The sequence below is a fragment of the Sturnira hondurensis genome, unplaced genomic scaffold (genome assembly GCF_014824575.4).
Source record: "Sturnira hondurensis isolate 20B ecotype Veracruz unplaced genomic scaffold, ASM1482457v3 Scaffold0004248, whole genome shotgun sequence".
Taxonomy (NCBI): Eukaryota; Metazoa; Chordata; class Mammalia; order Chiroptera; family Phyllostomidae; genus Sturnira; species Sturnira hondurensis.
In genome coordinates, this window is record NW_028076879.1 from 210,276 (window position 1) to 233,784 (window position 23,509).

The window sequence follows — 23,509 nt, forward strand, 5'->3', positions numbered from 1 at the left end:
ATACATATTGTCCTGGGTGATGAGGGTGCACTGGCCCCCCTCTGGGCTTAGGTTCAAACCCTAATCGGGCTTTTCCTATCTGGTCTAATACTTTCCCTAGCTGCTCTAGATATCTTCTCTGCTCTAATTCCCCATTAATAACTAAATTAGTAGGTTTAACTATTTTAGTTAGTGGGGTTGGCTTTCCATATACTAATTCATAAGGGGTATACCCTGCTTGGTTTGGGGTATTTCTTGCTCTAAGCAGGGCTATTGGTAACACGTCAGTCCAGGGTAGTTTGGTTTCCTGGCAGAGCTTAGCTAAGGTTTCTTTTAAAGTTCTGTTCATCCTTTCTACCTTTCTGGAGCTTTGGGGCCGGTAGGCTGTGTGGAGTCTCCATTTTATATTCAGCAGCCGCGTTAGGTCTTGTACTACCTGTGAAATAAAGGCTGGCCAGGAAGTGATAACACCTCCTGTTATCACTTCCTAGACTTGACGGCAGTCCGTGTCGGGGAATTATTTCTCTTAATAAGGCCCTGGATATTTCTCTGGCCTTCTCAGTCCACGTAGGGTAGGCCCCTACCCAACACGAGAAGGTGCAGATCAGGACCAGCAGATACTTATACCCTCAGCTTGCCTTGACCTCAGTGAAGTCTATCTGGAGGTCTTCAAAGGGCTGTGTTCCCCGATACTGGATGCCCAGTGGGACTCGGTTATTTCCAGCTGCATTATTCCTAGCACAGGTAACACACCTGGTGGCAGTGCTGTTACAATGAGCAGTGAGGTTGCATATGTAGATATATCTCCGGAGTAGATTCTCTGGGGCTGTTTTTCCTAGTTGGGTCAAAGTATGACAGTTCTGGACTACTTGTGCTGCCTGATCTTGGGGTATATAGATATGCCTGTCTGGAAGCTTCCAGAGGCCCTCTGGTGTCTGAGTGGCTTGGGCTTTCTGTGTCCATTCTTCCTCAGCTGGTTGGAACTCTTGGTGGTTGATGGGGGAACTGATTAAAGGGCCCTCTATGGCCTCAGTGGGGCCTTGTTTTCACGAGGCAGCTTTCCCTGGGCTGCTTGGGGGCTCAGGTGAACAAAGGTTTCCTGTATCAATGGGTCATGGTATACCTTATTGTATATATACAGCTCCCCCAACGTTTATTGACTCATCTTTCCAACAAATTTTGCTGATGTTGCTTTTTGGTAACCATCAATAATAATCAATGTATTATAAAATATTGGCCTGAGTTGATCTTGGGAGGAATATAGAACAGAGTGGGCTAACTGTGGACATATAAGTTGTGAACTGGTGATGGTGGACCTGAACGATAGGAAGAATAGTTTGAACTTTATTCTGCCAGTAGTAGAGAGTTACTGGAGTCTTCTAATAGGATGAGAGACATGGTGATATAAGCAACCACATTCTTTGGAGATCAGTATGATTGTGGTGTGCAGAATAGGTGGAATGGGGAGAGGCTGGGGACTGGAGAACTTCTAGGAGGGGATGTCAATGACTCTAGTAAGTAATTATGAAGTATCCATAAAACCATTTTTTCCTGGCCCTTAACTGTATGATTACAATCATGCCAGTGGTGTATAGAACATATTAAGAGGACTAGGCATTATGCCAAATAGTAAGCATTGGGACAGCTAAGGTAAAACTAACTTGGAAAAGTTTTCCCAAAAATAAAAATGAAGATTTTCACATGACATTGAAGATGCTAAGAGTGATGGAGTTCTAGAGTGATTGGTAAAATATGGCAGCAGGTCAATCTATATACTCCACAGAATCCTTCCCAGTCCTAGCTTTTGTTCTTTCAGCATGGGGGTGGCACACACAGGGAGTCCCATTCTAAAAGGCACTGTTGGTAGGAATCCAAGGTATCCAGGTCACAATGATGAGGGGAAAAAAGTTTTCTTTCCCTGGAGTTCATTCTCAGCCACATACAACAGCACAACCAGATATCCCTGGTGTCATGAGTTGTTCCCTGTGCTTTCAAAGGTTTTCAAGCACATCTTTAATCACATCATATGCCAGGATGGCAATGAGTTTAAAACAGTATGGTTTTAAGAAGTTTAGCTAAAAATATTGATGTGAAAATGAGTTTGTTCTGATGCACTCTTATAGGTTAGGAATGAAATTTTCAAGTTCAGATCACAGGTCCTAGAAGTAAATTTCTACTTTCTCTCCCTCTCTTGCTCTTCACTGCTTACTTGTGGTGAGTACACCTGATGGGAGACCACCATAGTGGTGTGAAGTCACTACCACTGAGGGAAATAAATTTTCCTAACCCAAATTAGCTTTCTCAGGGAAGATTTGATGTCTCTGTTCCTCAAGCTGTAGATAAAGGGGTTCAGCATTGGGGTTACTGCTGTGTACATCATTGACGCAAGTGCACCATTCAGTGATGAGGGGGTTGAGGCGGGACTGAAATAAACAGAAGAGGAAGTCCCAAAGAATAGAGAGACCACAGAGAGATGAGAGCTGCAGGTAGAAAGGGCTTTCTTCTTCCCCTGAGTGGAGGGGATCTTCCAGATTGTCAAGAAAATGTATGCATAAGAGATAATAAGGCAAAGCACACACCCCAGGACCGTGAGACCTCCGATGCTGAAGATCACCAGCTCATTGATGAAGGTGTCTGTGCAGGACAGTCTCAGAAGTGGGATAATGTCACAAAAGAAGTGTGGGATCTTGTGCTCTGCACAGAAGGACAGGCTGTTTACTAACAGTGTGTGTAGGAGGGAAGAGAGGCCACTCGTGATCCAGGATGAAGACACTAGGAGGACACAGAGCCCAGGGCTCATGACCATGGTGTAATGGAGTGGGTGGCATATGGCTACATAGCGGTCATAGGCCATGACTGCTAAGAGAAATGCCTCCAGTGTCCCAAACAGTATAAAAAAATATAGTTGTGATAGACACTCTGCATATGAGATGAGTTGACTCTGGATCCATATGTTTTCCAGCATCTTGGGGACTATGCTGGACACAAGACCAGTGTCAGTGAGAGAGAGGTTGGCCAGGAAGAAGTACATAGGTGTGTGGAGTTGAGCGTCAGTGATGATGGCCAGGATGATGAGGAGGTTGCCTGTCACTGTGATCAGGTACATGGACAGTAACAGCCCGAAGAGGACCTCCTGTTGCTCTGGCTGGTCTGAGAGCCCCAGCAGGAAAAATTCAGAGACGCTGGTCAGGTTTTCCCATCCCATTTATCTGTAAGCAGGAAGGAGGGATAGTTGAATGAGGTTGATAAGCCCTGGATTGTGAACTCTGAAACTTATTCAACATGCCAATGTTGATCTTCTTGTAAGAGGTGGAATCATATGAGATATCCAATATTTAACTGCTTGGGAACTATAAAAAATGGCAGTTCCATGTAGTTTAATGGAATGTTAGCAAGTGCCTGTGTTTGGTGCTGTGGGAAAGCAAAGATTTGTTTTTAATGGGAGAGCATTTGTTTGTTTTTAAACATTATCATATAAGCATCAACCGAATGCACACATTTCAGAGCTAGGCTGGAGGTGTTTGTTGGCGCACCTCTTGTAATATTCATGTGGACCTTATGACGTTAATCCATCCTAAGATTCTTCCCAACTTAGTTTTCAGGCTGAAATGTTCTTCCCTCTCTAATTTATCCGTCTAGCTAAACTTCAGACGTCAGCCTAGGTGCTACTTCTTCTAGGAAGCATTCTCTGATTACCTTTTTACAACAAACTCAGGTTCATGCCTCTCATGTCCCTGTGCCTTCCCCATCACAGAAGTTTTTTTTTTCCTGAATTGTGTCCATTGAGTTACTTTCCTGTGTCCTTTGCACTCTCACTGGAGTGAGTATCTTGAGAGTAGGCAGGGAAGTGCCTTTCTTACTCATCTTTAAAATGTAGCATTAGACATGAACATGGTATAACATAGATACTCAGTGAGTGTCCAGCATGTGAATAAATAAACCCCCATAGAATAGAAAAAAGAGAAAGTAAAGTTAGATAGAGGTAACATCAGGCATAGAAAACAGTGTGAATCTTTTTGTTAGTAGGTCATACGTAGCTTTGATTTAATGGAGTCTTGGCCATAAGAATATGTAGAAAATATCATTACAGAGACACAAAGATGTCAAACAAAGCAAATATATTCTTTCTAGGTGAAATTCTGGGAATGGAACAGTGTTTCAGGTGAGGAATTGACCCACAGATTTAGTCCTCAACTCTTTGCTAATTGTTTCCCTCCGAAGTAAAATATGTCCTATGAATCCGTGAGCCCTAGTAGCACTCACTGAAATAACTACTCCCCAGGTGACAATGGCATCTTGTGTCCTATTCAATCACTGACCATGGACATCTCTCACCAAACTGTCTTCCTTCTCTCTGTAGGTATCCCAGGGCAGTTGTTTGCTGCTCCATTCTCATTAAAATCTTCACCAGAAGAAGTTCTGGCCATGATGGAGGCATAGGTAGAAACCCTTCACTTCCTCACACAGCCAAAAAGAGAAAAACAAGCAATCTAAAATCAAGAAACAACCAGAATTGCCAGAAAGTCAAACTGCATGGAATATGTAAATTAGAGGGGTCCCAGAAAGTGAAGAACAACAGAAAGAAATTAAAAACTTATTTGAACACATAATGGAAAAAAACTTCCCCAGTCTGGCAAAGGAAAAAGACTTTCAGGAAGTCCAGGAAGACCAGAGAGTCCCAATGAAATTGGACCCAAAGAGGAACACACCAAGGCACATCATCATTAAGTTACCCAAGAATAAAGACAAGAGACAATCTTAAAAGCAGGAGGGGAAAGGAAGGGGTTACCTACAAAAGAGTGCCCATAAGGCTGTTAGCTGATTTCTCAAAAGAAATCTTACAGGCAGGAAGGGGCTGGAAAGAATTATTCCAAGTCGTCAAAGGCAGGGACCTACATCCCAAAATACTCTATCCAGCAAAGTTTTCATTTAGAATGGAAGGGCAAATAAAGTGCTCCCCAGATAAGGTCAAGTTAAAGCAGTTCATCATCACCAAGCCATTATTATATGAAATGTTAAAGGGATTTATCTAAGAAAAGGAACATTAAAATATGAATAGTAAAATGACAACAAACTCACAACTATCAACAGATGAACCTAAAAAAATAAAAGAAAGAAAAGCAATGAAAACAAAAACTAAGTAAACAACTGGAACAGGAACAGAATCGGAGAAATGGACATCACATGGAGGGTTTTTAGTGGGGAAAAGCAGGGGAACAATGTGGGGGGGGTGTACCAGGAAGAAGCATAATTGGTAGGCATTAAATAGACAGGGAGAGGTCAAAAATGGTATAGGAAACAGAAGACTCAAAGAACGTATATGTACAACCCATGGACAATAACTAAGGAGGGATGCTGGAGGGTTGGAGTATGCAGGGTGGAGTGGGGATAAAGGAGGGAAAATTGGGAAAACCGCAAAAGCATAATCAATAAAATAGAATTTGAAATGTTCTTCACGAAAGGCAAAAATAAGAAGCCCAGAATCAGAACACAATACATACTAGGTTTTGTTCTGTTGAAGGTAGCATTGCCAAATGGTAGGAAAGGGGAGAGAGATTGAACAAATGATGCTGGGACAAGCTACTTCACTCTCTGTGGAAAATTAATTTAGATTCATTCCTCACAGTGTTCGCTGAATGAATTTCAGGTAACTAAAGTGTTATATCTATAGATATAACTGTAAAGCAACCAGAAGAAAATAAAGAAAAATAGATATTTGATATAAGGACAAGGGTGGCCTTTCTAACTAAAAAGAATGGAAGGAACAATAACGGAAAAGAAAATTGGTTTCATCAAATTAAATTAAAATTTTCTCCTTTTAATAGGAAATATCACACACTAAGTATAAAAAAGCAAGTGAAAGAGTGGAAGCTGATTTTAACATACAGTATAGAAAATTAATATTCTTAGAGTAGTAATTAATGATTTTAAGTAAATATTAATTCATTAATTATTTAATAATTATAAGTGCAGAACATTACCCACAATAGAAAAATGGATGATCACATCCAGCATGGGCAGAACAGGATCTAGTCTCAGTCACTTAGTTCCAAGACACACACTCTCCACCCTCTTCATGGTCACCATAAATCACCATATCTTGTCTGCCAGCAGCTGAAATCCCTAAGATCATCCACTTGTGTGCAACTGGCCCAGATATGATCATAATAAATGGTGTCTTCCCCATGTTCTCTCAAGGGTCTCTACACTGCTCAGGTCCTGTGTTCATTAGATTTTGTATTCTCCACACCCCATAGAGCTAGCTCTAGGTGTAGCTGATGGATTAGTGGCTTTCAGTACATGGCTGCATTGGTTGACCTCTCCCAATGGCCCTTATGAATACAATCACTTCTATAGTTTCCTGGCCTCAGTAGCTGTTCTTTTTGCCACTGCCCAAAGCTAACCCTCACCTCTCCCTCACTCAGGACAGAAGGTCTATTGACTAAGGCAGATCAAAGTGTTTCAGAATGTCCACTCTCCTCAAGCTTGTCTCTTGACCATTTCTGGCTCAGCAGACAGAAACCTCAGCCCTCATTCCCCCACAAGCTTTCCTCTTAGATCCCTGAATCACAGACCAGAGACCTCACATCCTTCTTTCTTTCCTCATTTTCTGCAGTTTAGTCCCAACTTTTAGGACATGTTTCACATTAAAAATACAAAGTATTTTATCAAAATACTAAACTCATTCAATGCAGTGTCCTTCCTTTTCCTATGGGGGGCAGAGAGCATTTTCCAGGCTTGTCATAAATCATAACTCCTACCACTCAAAACAAATTTGTTCTTATGTTCTATATTAGCTGTGTGCTGTTTTAACACATAAATGTCTGTGGTATATAATAATTTTTTGTGAAATTGATCCGGATGCTTCCTAGACTCAGGTTCAGTTTGAACATGGAAGTGCAATTTAGAGGACCTGCGTTTCTCACTGATGAGAAAAGAAATGTCCAGAGCAGAGGAGTAGAAGCACCCAGGGTAAAAACACAGGGAAGAAGGTATTGGTGGGGAACTGAGTGATCAAGAAATTCCCATACTTGGGAATATTTGTTCCTATTCCTATTACTATTCCCATTCTTATTCCAAACATAAACATTTTAATCCCACCTCCCAAACTAATATATATTTTTTATTAGTATGTTTGTTAAAAATTAGTCAAAGAACATATATGCAGGACCCATGGACATGGACAATGGTGTGGTGACGGCCTAAGGTGGGGGGAAAAGAAACTAAGTGGAGGTGGTCAACTGGGAAAAAAGTGGGGACAACTGTAATAGCATAAACAATTAAAAATTTTTTAGAGTAAACAGTAAGCCAGTAACAGTGATTACTCATCAGATGTATGGCGACTTGGGTGGATGAGACACAGGAGAGGGAGGGAGAATTTCGTGTGTAGTTTTTAGTACATTTTCTCTCACATTGTATTTTTTTAAAAAGTAGGTTGATATATATCATCTTATACTGTTTATATTAGTTTTAGGTGTACAATATAGAGAGAAGTTTAAGCCATGTGAATATACTATTTATTGAAAAATAAATCTAAACTGTACAAAATAAAAGACAATGCAGAGTAAAGCAGCCTCTCTCTTCTGGAGATTCCATAAACAGCAGAGGAATTAGTTTAGTTGCACTCACATCCTTTTAATCTCTAAATGCAGTGTTAGGCCATGAGTGTGCTATTCACACTTCATGCATCTGTGTGAGTGCATGTGTATCTCCTGCAAAGGCTGGAGGTTGAAAGGAATCACTGTGGAATTATTTGAAGAGAAGTCACTGTTGATTCTTGTGCTCTGTTCTCCTAATAGCATGTGTCTCTCATTGTCTGTAAGATTTAATGGACATGGGCCTCTGACTCTTTTGGTCACTGAAGCAGCACAGGATCATCATTGTTGGAACAGGACTATTTATGAAAGATAGGCTCCCAGTTGACCATAGGGTAGGATGGGCAAAAGAAAAAGAGGGAGAGAAAAGAAGCAGAAAGGGTCATATATCATGTATCCTAGTCCTTACCTGGTTGTTCTTGCCAGTTGCTGAGGGTGTTACTGGAAGGCTTCTGTCTACTTCACACACATCTCTCCAGCTGTAGATGGCCAGAAGAAGGTGACAAGAACTCCATTTAAAGGCATGAAAATGAAATACGCTTCACGCTCTGAATGTGTTGAATAATGACTCTTGCCAACACTGCATCTGTTCAAATTTTGTTTTGCCTCATAGTATTAGACTACTTCTTATTTTTATCCATATTGAGAGAAAAGGACAAGAGTTCTGTGTTAAGATTGCAATCATGCCAGTATATGTCATCCTGGGAAGCTACATTTACCGAACACCAAACAGCACCAAATAACAGCCAGATAACGTCTTTTCTGTGCATGTGGGAATATGCTGCTAGTGTCTGCCTCTTTTACTTGCTAATACAACCTATGAGAATGGCATTCTTGTAATTTCATCAATGTCCTGGGAATGAAAATTCTGCTATTCTTAGATGTAGGTTGGGCCATTCTCAAAATCTGTTAAATCAATGGTAATTAATTCTGTGAAGTACCCAGAATGCAAGGGGACTGAGAGCACAGTGTGTTGTCCCTGCTGCGAGCTGGTCCAAGAGAAGCTAATGAGTTAGAAACCTATGACACTTCTGTGGTCCCAGTGGGATGCTAGCAGTTCATTCACCAGAAAAGCAGCTAAATTGTTTTGGTTGATTCATTTAGCCTTGTGATATCTTTCAGGGACTTTTCAGGGAGGGACAGATAGAAGCCTGCAGCACGTAAAAAGGGCCAGATGAGGTGAGCCACTGTTGGCTCAGAGAATACCTTACCATCTTGTCTTCTTCTTGACACAATGATCTTAGTTCAGGCTGAAGCTTTGTTGGTATAGACCTACATGTACAATATGTAGCCTTTTTTTTTGGTCTGGGGAGATCAGGAGTAGGATCAGGGTATTCCTTATCATGGCAGGTGTCAGCAAGCTGAATCTTGTCTTTGCAGGTGTTTCATGGACAGATCTATGGGGCAGGTGAAAGCTAAAAGACACCCAGCAAATGAAATCTCTCTTTTAATACTGGAGAAATGATCTTGCATAATGGCCCTTCTGCTCCAACTTCATCTAACCAAGGACACAGAAAATTAAAGAAGCACAATATATGGGACCCACCAACTTGGGAATATGGGTTATTCTTGGGTCTCCCTGGGACAGTAGCCACTTCCTTGTGTGTTCTAGAAGTACTTGCATGATACACCCTTAAATCAATAATTTAAGGGTTTAAATCTATTACTGCATTTTATTCCATACAATAACCACATACTTCCATGTTAGAAGAAGTCTGGTTTAATCTTTTTTCTACCACAAGTAAAAGGAAAAGAGTGAACTGGTCATATAAAAAGAACATACAACGTTACTTGTAACATTGTTGTTTGAGACTCAGAATTCACTCAATAAAGTGGAGGGGCAACTGGAACAGGTGACTGGACAGAAATTGGGAAAAGAGTAATGTAGGTGCTGGAACGAGAAAAATGATCTGTACCAAGTCCTTTCTATACCACTTCCTCTTTGCTTAGAATCTGGAGAAGTAAAACATAAAGAGAGCTCAAATTCAATCATGTTTCCACAGTTTGACCATATCAGCCTCTTCAAAGACCCCTTTATCTTTTTTTCATTCCTATATTAGCATGGTAACAAAAGATTGTAAGTTACTTAAAGACTGTAGTATGGTAGCTGGGAATGAATTCTAGCACTGTGAACCTGTGCAAGTTTCTTAAATATTTCCAGCCCAAGTGTTTTCACTTTAATAACACCTGAATAACTTGTGCATGAAATGGGTCCCAGCTAAGGATGAAGAATCAAATTGAGATTTGAGTCACCGCCCCCAAAAAAGAGATTTTAGTTTTATTTAATACAAGTTTTGTGCCTGCTGAAACAAACAAATATACCAACAAAACTCCAACATTTTTGGAAAATGCAACAAAATGCATAATATAATATTCACAATGTCTAGAAGTCACCAAAAATACTAGACGTATAAGGAAATTGCAATAAAAGAGTCATTCTCAATCAAAAGAAATTTATTTTATTATTATTGTTATTATTATTATTATCTTTTCATTGCTGTTCAAGTACAGAAAGCACCCCCCACCATTCCCTCCACTGCAACCATCCCTACCACCGACCCCTGATCCCACCCCTTCTTGGTTCTGTACATGTGTCCTTTATAGTTGTTCCTGAAAATCATTCCCCCACTACTACTTTATCCCCTCCCACCTCTCCTCTGGTTACTGTCAGATTATTCTTAATTTCAATCTCTCTGGTAACATATCTGTATGTATTTTAGTTTCCAGTTTTTATTTTATTTATTTTATTTTATTAAATACTTCTGAATTTCATTGTTGTTCAAATACAGTTTTCTGACTTTTCCCCCACCTCTCCTCATCACCCCAGGCATTTCTACCTTTCTCTTCTGTTTCCACTCTGCCTTGTTTTTGTCCATGTGTCCTTTATACATGTTTCTGTAAACCCTTCACCCTTTCCCTGACATTATCTTGTCTCTTTTGCCCTCTGGGCTGTCAGTTTCTTCCTAATTTCAATGTCTCTGGTCATAATTTGCTTCCTTGTTTGTTTTGTTGATTAGGTTCCACTTAAAGGTCAGTATTTGTGTTTTACTGCCTGGTTTATGTCACTTAGCATAATGCTCTCCAGTTCCATCCATGCTGTCACAGATGGTAGGAGCTCCTCCTTTCTTTCTGCAGCATAGTGTTCCATCATGTAAATGTACCATAGCTTTTTGATCCACTCACTTACTGAGGGGCACTTAGGTTGCTTCCTGCACTTGGCTATTGTAAATTGGGCTGCTATGAACATTGGGGTGCATAGGTTCTTTTGGATTTGTCGTTCAGGGTTCTAAGGGTATAATGCCAGCATTAGACTTGCAGTTCCATTTTTAGCTTTCTGAGAGAATTCCATACTGTTTTCCACAGTGGCTGCACTAGTCTGCATTCCCACCAACAGTGCACAAGGATTCCCTTATCTGCACATCTTCTCCAACACTTGCTGTTTATTGATTTCTTTATGTTGGCTATTCTCCCTGGTGTGAAGTGGTGTCATATTGTGTTTCTAATTTGCATCTCTCTGATGGCTAGTGATGCTGAGCCATCAGCATCTTTTCATATGTCTTCTGGGTCCTCTGTATGTCCTCCTTGGAGAAGTGTCTCTTCAAATCATTTGCCCATTTTTTAATTAGGTTCTTTGTCTTTTTGGAGTTGAGTCTAGTTAGATCTAAATATGTTTTGGAGATCGTAGCCTTGTAGGAGGTATCATTGGCAAATATGTTTTCCCTTATGATTGGTTGTCTTTTTAATTTTAATGCTACTTTATTCAACCCTGCAGAAGCTTTTTAACTTGATGAGATCCTAGTTCTTTATTCTTCCCTTTATTTCCCTTGCTCTAGGGGAAATATTAGTGAAAATATTGCTGCATGGAATATCTGAGATTTATGTGCCAATGTTTTTCTCTAAGACCTTTATGGTGTCACAACTTTTACTTAAGGTTTTATCCACCTTGAATTCTTTTTTGTATATGGTGTAAGTTGGTAATACAGTTTCACTTTGCTTTGCATATATCTGTCCATATCTCCCAAGACCATTTGTTGAAGAGGCTGTTTTCACTCCATTTTACGCTTCTGCCCTCTTTGTTGAATATTAATTGACCATAAAGGCTTGGGTTTATTTCTGGGCTCTCTGTTCTGTTCCATTGGTCTATGTGTCTGTTCTTATGCCAGTGCAGGCTGTGATTGCAGTGGCCTTGCGATACAGTTTAATATCAGGCATCGTGATTCCTCCTATTTTGTTCTTCTTTCTCAAAACTGCTGCAGCTACTTTGGGTTGTTTATGGTTCCATATAAATTTCTTTTTTTTCCTTTTTCTTCTTTTTTAAAAATATATTTTATTGATTATGCCATTACAGTTGTCCTACCCCCCCTTTATTCCCCTCTCCCCTGCACACCCTTCCCCCACCATTATTCCCCTTTAGTTTATGTCCATGTGTCCCTAGTTCTTTAGATTCTATATTTTCCATANTGCTTATTGATTTGTTTATGTTGGCTATTCTCACTGGTGTGAAGTGGTGTCATATTGTGTTTCTAATTTGCATCTCTCTGATGGCTAGTGATGCTGAGCCTTCAGCATCTTTTCATATGTCTCTGGGTCCTCTGTATGTCCTCCTTGGAGAAGCGTCTCTTCAAATCATTTGCCCATTTTTAAATTAGGTTCTTTGTCCTTTTGGAGTTGAGTCTACTTAGATCTAAATATGTTTTGGAGATCATAGCCTTGTAGGAGGTATCATTGGCAAATATGTTTTCCCTTATGATTGGTTGTCTTTTTAATTTTAATACTACTTTATTCAACCCTGCAGAAGCTTTTTAACTTGATGAGATCCCAGTTGTTTATTCTTCCCTTTATCTCCCTTGCTCTAGGGGAAATATTAGTGAAAATATTGCTGCATGGAATATCTGAGATTTATGTGCCAATGTTTTTCTCTAAGACCTTTATGGTGTCACAACTTTTACTTAAGGTTTTATCCACCTTGAATTCTTTTTTGTATATGGTGTAAGTTGGTAATACAGTTTCACTTTGCTTTGCATATATCTGTCCATATCTCCCAAGACCATTTGTTGAAGAGGCTGTTTTCACTCCATTTTACGCTTCTGCCCTCTTTGTTGAATATTAATTGACCATAAAGGCTTGGGTTTATTTCTGGGCTCTCTGTTCTGTTCCATTGGTCTATGTGTCTGTTCTTATGCCAGTGCAGGCTGTGATTGCAGTGGCCTTGCGATACAGTTTAATATCAGGCATTGTGATTCCTCCTATTTTGTTCTTCTTTCTCAAAATTGCTGCAGCTACTTTGGGTTGTTTATGGTTCCATATAAATTTTTTTTCTTTCATTTTTCTTCTTTTTTAAAAATATATTTTATTGATTATGCCATTACAGTTGTCCTACCCCCTCCTTTATTCCCCTCCCCCCTGCACACCCTTCCTCCACCATTATTCCCCTTTACTTTATGTCCATGTGTCCCAAGTTCTTTAGATTCTATATTTCCCATACTACTCTCGCCCTCCCCCTGGTCTATTTTCCACCTACTGTCTATGCTACTTATTCTCATTACCTTCTCCCCCCTTCTCCTCCTCCCACTTCCCTGTTGCTAACACTCCATGTGATCTCCATTTCTATGGTTCTACTCCTGATCTACCTGTCCTCTTAGATTGCTTTTGTTTAGATGTGGTTGTTAATAAGTGTGAGTTTGCTGTCCTTTCACACTTAGTATTTTTATTTGCTTTTTCTTAGATAAGTCCCTTTAACATTTCATATAATAAGGGCTGTGTGATGATGAACTCCTTGAATATGTCCTTATCTGAAAAGCACTTTATCTGCCCTTCCATTCTAAATGAAAGCTTTGCTGGATAGAGCAATCTTGGCTGTAGGTCTTTGGATTTCATGACTTGGAATACTTCTTTCTAGCCCCTTCTTGCCTGTAAGGTCTCTTTTGGGAAATCAATTGACAGTCTGATTGGAACTCCTTTGTAGGTGACTGTCCCCTTATCTCTTGCTGCTTCTAGAATTCTCTCCTTCATTTTAATCTTGGGTAATGTAATTATGATGTGCCTGGGTGTGGTCCTTTTGGGGTTCACCTTATTTGGTACTCTCTGAGCTTCCTGGGTTTCCTGGGAGTCTATTTCCTTTGCCAGACTTGGGAAGTTCTCCTTTATTATTTGTTCAAATAAGTTTTCCACTTGTTGCTGTTCCTCTTCCCCTTTTGGTACCCCTATACTTCGGATGTTGGAACATTTGAAGATGTCCTGGAGGTTCCTAAGCCTTTCCTCATTTTTTTGAATTCTTGTTTCTTTATTCTGTTCTGTTTGGTCATTTTTTTCTTCCTTCTGGTCCACTGCATGGACTTGAGTCCCAGTTTCCTTTCCATCACTGTTGGTTTCCTGTGCATGTCCCTTCATTTCAATTAGTTTAACCTTCATTTTTTCATCTAATTTGTTACTAAAATCAACCAGTTCTGTGAGCACCCTGGCCACCAGTGCTTTGAACTGTGCATCTGATAAGTTGGCTGTCTCTTGGCTGCTTAGAATTATTGGCTCTGGGGCTTTGAGCTGTTCTTGAGCCATAATGTTTTGGTCTGTTCACGCCTGTTACATATGAGGAATGAAGGCTTTCAGGCTCTAATTCCCATTGCTGGGGCCCAGGCCTGAGTGGTCGGTCTCACTGCTGGCAACTTCGCTTTGTTTGTCTGAATGGGAATGTGTGACCACAGTCAGCCAGCCTCCCTGGACCCTCACTGGGTCTGCCTGTTGCCATCCTGTGCCTGGGATCCACCAACCTCCACCTGTGATCCTGTGTACCTGGGTTGGTCCTGCGAATCTTTCCTGCGCGACCCCACTCCACTGCTCACTCCGCCCCTCTTACCAGTCTGGCAGAATGGTTTGTTATTGTCGAACTTCTCTACTGTTCAGTTTTCTGTGTTTTGGCTGAATTTTTGTTACTAAAACTGTGTTGTCTTTAAATTTGGTTGTGCGAGGAGGCACAGTGTTTCCACTAACACTTTCATCTTGGCCGGAATTCCTTCATATAAATTTCTGAAATGTTCATTCTATATCTATAAAATATGTCATTGGTACTTTAGTAGGGATTGCATTGAATCTATAAATTGCTTTGGGTAGTATAGACATTTTGATGATATTAATGCTTCCAATCCGTTAATTGTTTCCATTTGTTTGTATCTTCCTTAATGTCTTTCTTTAGTGTTGTGTAGTTTTGTTCATTCAGGTCTTTTATCTCCTTGGTTAGGTTTATTACTAGGTACATATTTTTTTTTGCTACTGTATCAAATGGGACCTATTTTCCCTGATTTCTCTTTCTGATATTTCATTTTTGGTGTACAAACATGCTTTTGATTTCTGAATATTGATTTTGTATCCTGCTGTTTAGCTGAATTCACTTATTAGGTTGAGTACTTTTTTGGTGGAGCCTATAGGATTTTCTATGTGCAGTATAATGTCATCTGCAATGACAGTTTTGTTTCCTCCTTTCAATTTGGATGCCTATTATTACTTTTTCTTGTCTGATTGTGGTGGCTAGGGTTTCCAATAATATATTGAACAGAAGTGGGGAAAGCAGACATTCTTGTCTTGTTCCTGATCTTAGTGGGAATGCTTTTAGTTTTTGCCCATTGTGTATGATGTTGGCTGTATGCCTCTCATATATGGCCTTTATTATGTTGAGGAATGTTCCTCTATTTTCACTTTGCTGAGTATCTTAATTATAAATGTCTGTTGTACCCCTGGCTGGCGTAGCTCACTGGATTGAGTGCAGGCTTGCGAACCAAAGGATCATGGTTCCATTCCCAGTCAGGGCAAGATTCCTGGGTTGCAGGCCAGTTCCCAGCAGGGGACACACAAGAGGCAAACGTACATTGATATTCTCTCCCTCTCCCCTTCCCCTCTAAAGATGAATAAATAAAATCTTTAAAAAAACCGGTGAGAATGGCTATCATAAACAAAGCAATAAACAACAAATGTTGGAGAGGGTGTGGGGAAAAGGGGACTCTGGTCCACTGTTGGTGGGATTGCAGACCNTTCCTCCTTTCAATTTGGATGCCTATTATTACTTTTTCTTGTCTGATTGTGGTGGCTAGGGTTTCCAATAATATATTGAATAGAAGTGGGGAAAGCAGACATTCTTGTCTTGTTCCTGATCTTAGTGGGAAAGCTTTTAGTTTTTGCCCATTGTGTATGATGTTGGCTGTATGCCTCTCATATATGGCCTTTATTATGTTGAGGAATGTTCCTCTATTTTCACTTTGCTGAGTGTCTTAATTATAAATGTGTGCTGTACCTAATCAAATGCTTTTTCTACATCTATTGCAAATCATGTGATTTTTGACTTTTGTTTATGTGATGTATTACATTTATTGATTTACGAATATTGTACCATGCTTGCATCCCTAGGATGAATCCCACTTGATCATGCTGTTTGATCTTTTTAATGTATTACTAGATGTGGTTTGCCAATATTTTCTTGAGGATTTTAGCATCTGTGTTCATCAGTGATATTGTCCTAAAGTTTTTTTTTCTCTGCTATGTCTTTATCTGGTTTTGGGATTGGGATGATGCTGGCTTCATAAAAAGAGTTTTGGAGTCTTCTGTGTTCTTGGATTTTCTTTTAATAATCTTTGAAGGATAGGGGTTGGCTCTTCCTGAAATGCTTTGTAGAATTCTCCTGTGAAACCATCCAGTCCAGAGTTCTTGTGTTTTGGGAGTTTTTTAAAATTACTTCTTCAATTTTGTCAGCTCAGAATTGTTTAGGCTTTCTGCCTGTACTTCATTGAGTTTTGGAAGATTATAATTTTCTAGAAATGTGCCCATTTCACCTAGGTCTTCAAATATCTTGGCATATAGTTCTAGTTCTTCACCATAATTTCTTACAACATTTTGTATTTCTGGGTTATCCATTGTAATCTCTCCTTTCTCATTTCTGATTGTGTTTATTTGGGCCGTATTTCTTTTTTTTTTCTTGGTAAGTCTGCTTAAAGGCTTATTGATTTTGTCTATCTTTTTAAAGTACCAGCTCCTATATTGGTTGATCATTAGAATGGTTCTTCCAGTCTCTATGTTGTTTAATTTTGCTCCAATGTTGATCATTGCATTCCTTCCTCTTTGCATTGTCATTGTTGTTTTCCCTCCATTTCATGTAGGTATAGGATTAGGTTGTTTGTTTGAAATGTGTCTATCCTTTTTAGGTTGGCTTGTACTGCTATGATCTTTTCTCTCAGGACCACCCTAGCAGTGTCCCAAAAGTTTTGGGTTGTTGTGTGTTCATTTTCATTTCTCTACAGAAACTTTTTGATTTCTTCATTGATCTCATTCTTGATCCATTCATTATTTAATAGCACACTATTCCATCTCCACGAGTTTGAGTGTTTTTTAAATTTTTCCCTTGATGTCAGTTTTGAGTTTCAGTCCCTTGTGGTCAAGAGAATGCTTAATATAATTTCAATTATTTTTAATTACTTGAGGTTTGTTTTGGGTCCTATCATGTGGTCTGTGTTTGAAAATGTTCCATGTATAGCCCTGGCTGGTGTAGCTCAGGCCTCTGTTTTACATTATTTGAAATATTTCTTTCCAATCCCTTTTGGCTTGTAGTATTTCTCTTGAGAAGTCAGCTGCTAGCCTCATCAGGGTCCCTTGTATGTTACTTCCTGTTTCTCCCTTGCTGCCTTTAAGATTCTTTGTCTTGGAATTTTGCCATTTTAATTATGATGTAAGAGAAAAAGACATTTAATGAAGACCAGCCATGAGATGACCCAGATATTAGAATGACCAGACAAGGGATTTAAACAACAAGAAGGTATCTTCTAGGTTTTGAAGTTGAGCTACAGAAAGAAAACTAAGTTTGAGCTTTTAATGAAAATAATGAACAAGAGTGTTTTAAGAGAACCTAGTTCCTCCAGATCATCTTTTAAAGGAGATATCCAAATAAAAAGAAGACTGAGACATATGAAACTTTGGAGTACCATTAACAGAGCATGGATCTGAGAATGAAGTTGATAGGCAAAGTTATGGAAATAGATAAAATCACCCAGAATTATGAGCCTCAAACCTGAGACTTTTATAGAAGGACTGAATTTTGATTCAGAATGAGAGTTCTGATGGGAGAAGTAAGAGACTTGAACAGTGTAGAGTTGATATCAAGCTGTATGTTTGTCTCCTTTTTGGATTAGCTGAAAAGCACAGCAGACTGTATTGTTATAGTAATTTGAACTGGTTATGCAATTGAACTGTAATACATAAATTGCATAATATAAAACATGTATGTTAAATATATGCATGTGAAATATAAAATAAAAATAAATAAGTTTTATTGTGTGTCTATTTTATATGTTTAAAATATTGTAGTGATAAAATAATAAGTTTTAGAAATATTAAAATTAAGGGGGAAATGATGATCTTCCAAAATAATCAATAAAATTGCTCTGGACTTCAGGTATCACCCTTGACACTCTTAGCTCTCCCTCATCCATAACCACCCAATAACTCAGTAATTTCTCTAAAGGAAATCTACTCAATACCCTGGAAAAACGATAATAAATAGCGCAGTAGAACATAACAAATACCATAGTAATGAATAGATCTCAAAATGTATAAGAGATTATACAGAATAAAAGCTTATGCCTTCTCTGTAGTAATGCCTGCAAGGACCCTAGGTTTGGGTGGCTCCTTTCACCACGAGGCTCCAGTGTCCCATTCAGCCTCTGAGCTAGTTCCATTCAGCTTGCACGAGGGAGGAAAAACAGGTGTGGAGAAAGCCCACATTCAATTGTTTCTCTTTTCACCCTACCTTGGCATCTAGACCCTTTACCTCTATGTTCACTGCATGTTTAGATTGCTGTAAATTCTTTGGAGCTTTTCAGTTTTTTACATCTGCCAAATTAAACTCCTGCTCTCACCACCTTTTCCTAATCCCTTACTTCTCTCTATCTATCCGGTCTCACCTCAAGGCAAATTGTCATCATTTCTCCATGCAGAGACCTTTTATCAACTATCATCTATATTTATCTATCTACCTATCTATCTATCTATCTATCTATCCATCTATCTATCCATCTTTTATCTATCTATCTATCTATCTATTTGTCTATCATCATCATCATCATCATCTATCATCTGTCTTCCTATTTATCCATATGAATAATACCATAAATGCCCTTAGACCACTGGTCCCCGACCTTTTTTGCACTAGGAACCATTTTCATGGAAGACAAATTTTCCACGAAATGGGATGGGGAAATGGTTTGGGGATGATTCAAACACATTATGTTCAAGAACACCACTTGCTGTGTGGCCCAGTACCTTACAGGCCTGGAACAGTACTGGTCCACCATCTGGCTTGTGGGGACCTGTGCCTGAGATCCACCATGCAACCTGGAAGTCGAGTCCTTAATAATAATTTACATCTAACTACACTCTCTCTTTAGTTGCATTTTCCTAACTCTCTCCTCTTTAATTTCCTCTTATTCTCAATTCTATGCTCCTCTTGCTTGACTTTGTTTTTCATGCAACTTTTCATTTATACCTATTCTAAGAAAATTTCTTTTTTTGGTTACTTTAGCTGTTTGTAACCTTCTAAAAGGTTATCCACAACAATCTATTAGGATTTACATTTTAAAATACTACTGTTATGTTGGTAAGATTCAGTCAAATTGCCACATGTCTCTGTGGGCCATTTGGGAAAAGAGATTTGTCTTCTGGCTGGAACACTCACCAATTACTAAGGACATCGTGTGGCTGAGACTCAGTGAAGGGGCAATGGGGCCCACGTCTAAAGTTATATCTGTCATGCCTATTGTTTTTTTCCCCACCAACAGAGGTTAATGGCAAGTACGGTACCCACCACCTAGAAGGAGAAGCAAGATTGAGAATCAGATCCCACCTCAGGAATAAAAGTTTGGGTCACCTCAGCAGGAGAAGCCCAGGTGGCAGCTGTTGAGCAGCTCCCCTCAGAGCATCAGATAGGTGGTCATTCCTTTTCTGAGCTCCTGGGTTCTGGTACCACACCTTTCCCTTTTGTAATTAGGGGAGGTACCTCCTTCCTGCAGTTAGTTAGTTCTCAGTTACCTTGGTATCTGTCTTTTCCATCCTTTAGTCTCTTTCAGGACACAACTATGTATCTACTTCTCTGTTTTGTATCTTCTTGTTTTAAACATACCAGATGTGACTTGTGTCTCTTTTGTTGTTATTGTTGTTGTTTTAATATTTTATTTATTTATTTTTAGAGAGAGGGGAAGGGAAGGAGAAAGTGGGAGAGAAACATCAATGTGTGGTTGCCTCTCATGTATCCCCTACTGGGGAATCTGGCCTGCAACCCAGGCATGTGCCCTGACTGGGAATCGAACCAGCAACCCTTTGCTTCACAGGCCCATGTTCAATCCACTGAGCTACACCAGCCAGGGCGACTTGTGTTTCTTGAATGAACCTTCACTGACCCAAACAGACATACTAGCTATTTAGTCTTCCAGACCTGGTCCATCTCTGGACATCGGTACAGGAAGTAATTTCAATGATAGTGTTAAAATCACTCCAGGAAAGCATGTTTGACAGAACCAAAGGGAGAGGGCTGAGACAATGTCTTTGCATATAGGAGCAATGATTTTTATTTGCATTTAAAGGTATAAACATGCATATTGATTCTTACAATTACTGTAGAAAATACAGTTAGGGGGGTCAGCTTTCTGTGTTGAAATTAAAGCAGAGATATAATGTCAGCTAGACAGAGTAGTTTATGGTATGAAGTTCTTCTAAGAGTTTACATTCCCATTTTTCTTTTATAGCACACTCTTGGCACTTAATATTGCACTTACTGCAGAAAATATTTGAAATATCTCAAACTATTTGGCTTTTTTGAATTTAACTACAACAAGAAAGTAGCTTTGTTGCACTCATTATTTAAACATATTATTGTAGGATTCATTTATTAATTTAATAAAATGCAGTAAATAATTATTATGTGAGGGGAGACCGAAAAATGTGGAATTATCTTCTGGAGGGTGCTCCCTTTGTAGTACAGGCTTCTCGTGCTAGGTGAGTTTTCTAAGAACCCATGTGTGTCAGTGGACCAGTTGTGAGAAGCTGTGTTCCACACCAGTGCATTTTTTGAAGGTTGCCCATTTCCTTATGGGCTATTTATGAGTGCACCTGCCCATACTGCACAGCATGTTTTTTACCAAAAACCCCAAAGAGCACAACCCCTGTGTCCCACTCTCACTATACACCTGCTCTCTCCCTGAGCAACTTTTTTTTATGTCTTTCTCTAGATGAAAATGTCCTCAAAGGAAAATGCTTTGTCACTGTGTAAGGGGTGAAGGAAACAATGGCAGAAGCACTAGAAGGCATCAGAATCAATGAGTTGAAGACTATTGAGTATGGAAAAGACATCTCAATAAATTCCGTTTTCTGGGTCCACCCTCATATGTTAGCCCCAAGAGCTGAAGCTACAGGAGAACAAAACAGATGTTCAGTTTCATATTCTCATGGGGAGAGACAGACCATATGTTTATGTAACATTTTTAATAGCCAGCTTTGACAATTCCCTCCAAGCTTTGGTAATGCATTCACACACAGATTCATGTGCATTTGTAATCAAATTGCTTTTGGTTAAAAGGAGAATAATCCGGTTAGTTCTCATCCTTGGTATTTTAGAGGCTCAGGAAGCATTGAAAGGTGAATAACATCATCTTCTAATATTCATGGACAATTCTCTGAAATGCGAGTTATCTGTAGAAGGTAATAATTTTATGTTTTTACTGGTAGTTAAAATAGTACATAATGAAGCAACTTGCACTCTGTTCTTAGATACACTCAATCCATCTCTTCAAAGTGTTATTCTCTTTGAGAGTATGATATTTAAGGGTGATCATTTATATTTCATTAATATTTTGAAAAAGCTTTACAATTTTTTCATGAATAGAATGAAATCATATGTTAGCAGAGTTCTTCAGTGAGTACTTACTGACTTGCTGGGTTAACCACCTCTGTTTTGGGGATATCACCTACAGAATCAGTGCAGGTCACCCAGAAGTAAAGTCTCACCTAGCTTGGGCCAATCTGAAGAAACACAGTCATATCATTTGTTTTTTATTGTTTTTCAAGTACAGTTTTCTGCCTTTTCCCCTCCCCCTCCCCACCCCTAGTGCTCCCCACCTCCCTGAATTTTTAATACTTCCCCTTTTCTTCACTTATTATTTGATACTAGAATTTTTGTCATTGTAGCTTTGTTTCATTTTATAGTTAATTAAATCAGCACTTTTAAAATATTAATTACATTAGAATAATTATTACTTGAAAATGCAATAACTATTTGTGAGTGACATTTTAGAAAGATTTTAGGGAAAGTGTTATGCTCTTTGGAAACAGTCTCTTTTAATCCACAATAGAGAACTGATGCAGACTCCAGCCCTCTGAAGTCGGTGTGTTGTAGATGCGGTACACAAATTCACACAGACTCCTGAGTTCTGTGGAGAAAAAGAGAGAGCACAACCACTCTCTCAAGAGGATAGTGCCCCGACCCTTTCCTGGACAGGCTTTTATTGGTTTCCAGTCAAATTACAACAAAGAAGGTTCTCATTATTTCTAGATTTAGTTAAGTGATTACTTCTTACAGATAACAAAAAAGAAGAAAAAGTTGTAAATGCAAGGGAATGATAAAAATGATTGATTTGGTTACATTTCATCCTTGGGACATCTTAGCACAGAATTTAGGGAGTTGCTTCAGATACATACATTAAACATTTTCAGTCTTAACTCAGGGTGAGGGAGTTTTAGCAAAAGCAAGTCTCATAGCATCCTAGGTACAATGCAGGCCTGATTCCCCATGGGAAAGCTGATCGGCACACCTGGCTCCCATGTGCCACCTCACATTGATCAGCTTTCTGGATCAATACTAGGCTACATTTGTCATTGCCATGCTGATCTGTTCCCTATAGAGCATGAACAAAAATATCTCCCCAGGGAAGCTTATTTAAAGATTTTATGGGTGGGTAAATAATGTCGGGCATGATTATGTCTGATCATTATCACATTACATTTCAGAGACTGATATTTTCATTTGTACATCCCACTTTCCACCAGGAGTTGTTGGATGTACTTAATATGACCAAAATTATGAAAGATACAGTGATGTGTTAAGACCTGCCCTCAGCAGATAATAAGCCTAGTGGAGATGAATAACCATTATACCTTGATAAAAATTGACATTTGATTAGTGATTTATATCCTTCAAAAAAAGAAGGATGGCTCATAATTGTTGTGTAATGAAGGGGGCGGCTGATGGCCACTGCACGGTTATATGCCATCGCAGCCAGGATATAGCTATCTGTGTTACCCAAGGCAATCATGAAATAAATCTGTGTTAGACAGCCCCCAAAGGAGATGGCTTTGGTGCCCAAGAGATGATTGGCTAGCATCTTAGGGATGGTTACAGAAGAAAAGAAGATGTCAACAAAGGAGAGGTTAGCAAGGAGAAAATACATTGGGTTGTGAAGTCTAATGTCGGAGCGAATGGCCAAGATGATAAACAGGTTTCCAATCAGTGTGATGGGGTAAATGAAGAGGAAGAGGATGAAGAAGAAATCTTCCTGTTCCTGCTTCCTGCTGACTCCCAGGAGGATAAACTCCAGGGCAGAAGACCTGTTATCTTCTCTCATGGCTCTTTTATTTAGAAAGAGAAGAGGAATCCAGAATTACTGGCGAAGTTACTTTATGTTATGATTTTCTTTATCCATCAGTTTTGACTCAAGTGATAACTCAACTCATCTCTACAGGTGAGTTTAGTAAATCTGGAGAGAGCCAAGACTTTTGGGAAATATTCTTGTTGATCAGTGGGACTAATTGACAGTTAGGCCTGGACATGTCTAAGAAGTGAGTAATCTTTGAATCAGAAGTGCCCACACTCCTCAATTCCAGTACCACCATCCAAACACCTAGGATTTAATCAA

General features: G+C 39.3%; 1 protein-coding gene and 1 long non-coding RNA gene across 2 annotated transcripts in view; one reads left to right on the plus strand and one right to left on the minus strand.

Moving 5' to 3' along the window:
• The window catches only part of LOC118986265 (uncharacterized), an 18,831-nt gene extending 13,845 nt beyond the window's left edge, over window positions 1–4,986 (plus strand). Inside the window, exon 3 of the long non-coding RNA XR_005066339.1 lies at window positions 4,977–4,986. This is a non-coding gene — a long non-coding RNA (uncharacterized LOC118986265). The remainder of the gene's footprint in view (window positions 1–4,976) is intronic.
• Window positions 2,156–23,218, minus strand: LOC118986264 (olfactory receptor 1A1-like). Its single transcript, XM_037045041.1, has 2 exons — window positions 22,816–23,218; window positions 2,156–2,781 (listed from the first exon to the last, which is right to left on the minus strand). The coding sequence occupies exons 1-2, from the start codon at window positions 23,216–23,218 to the stop codon at window positions 2,237–2,239; spliced, it is 948 nt and encodes a 315-aa protein (XP_036900936.1). The 3' UTR covers window positions 2,156–2,236.
• Window positions 23,219–23,509: the final 291 nt, after the last annotated feature.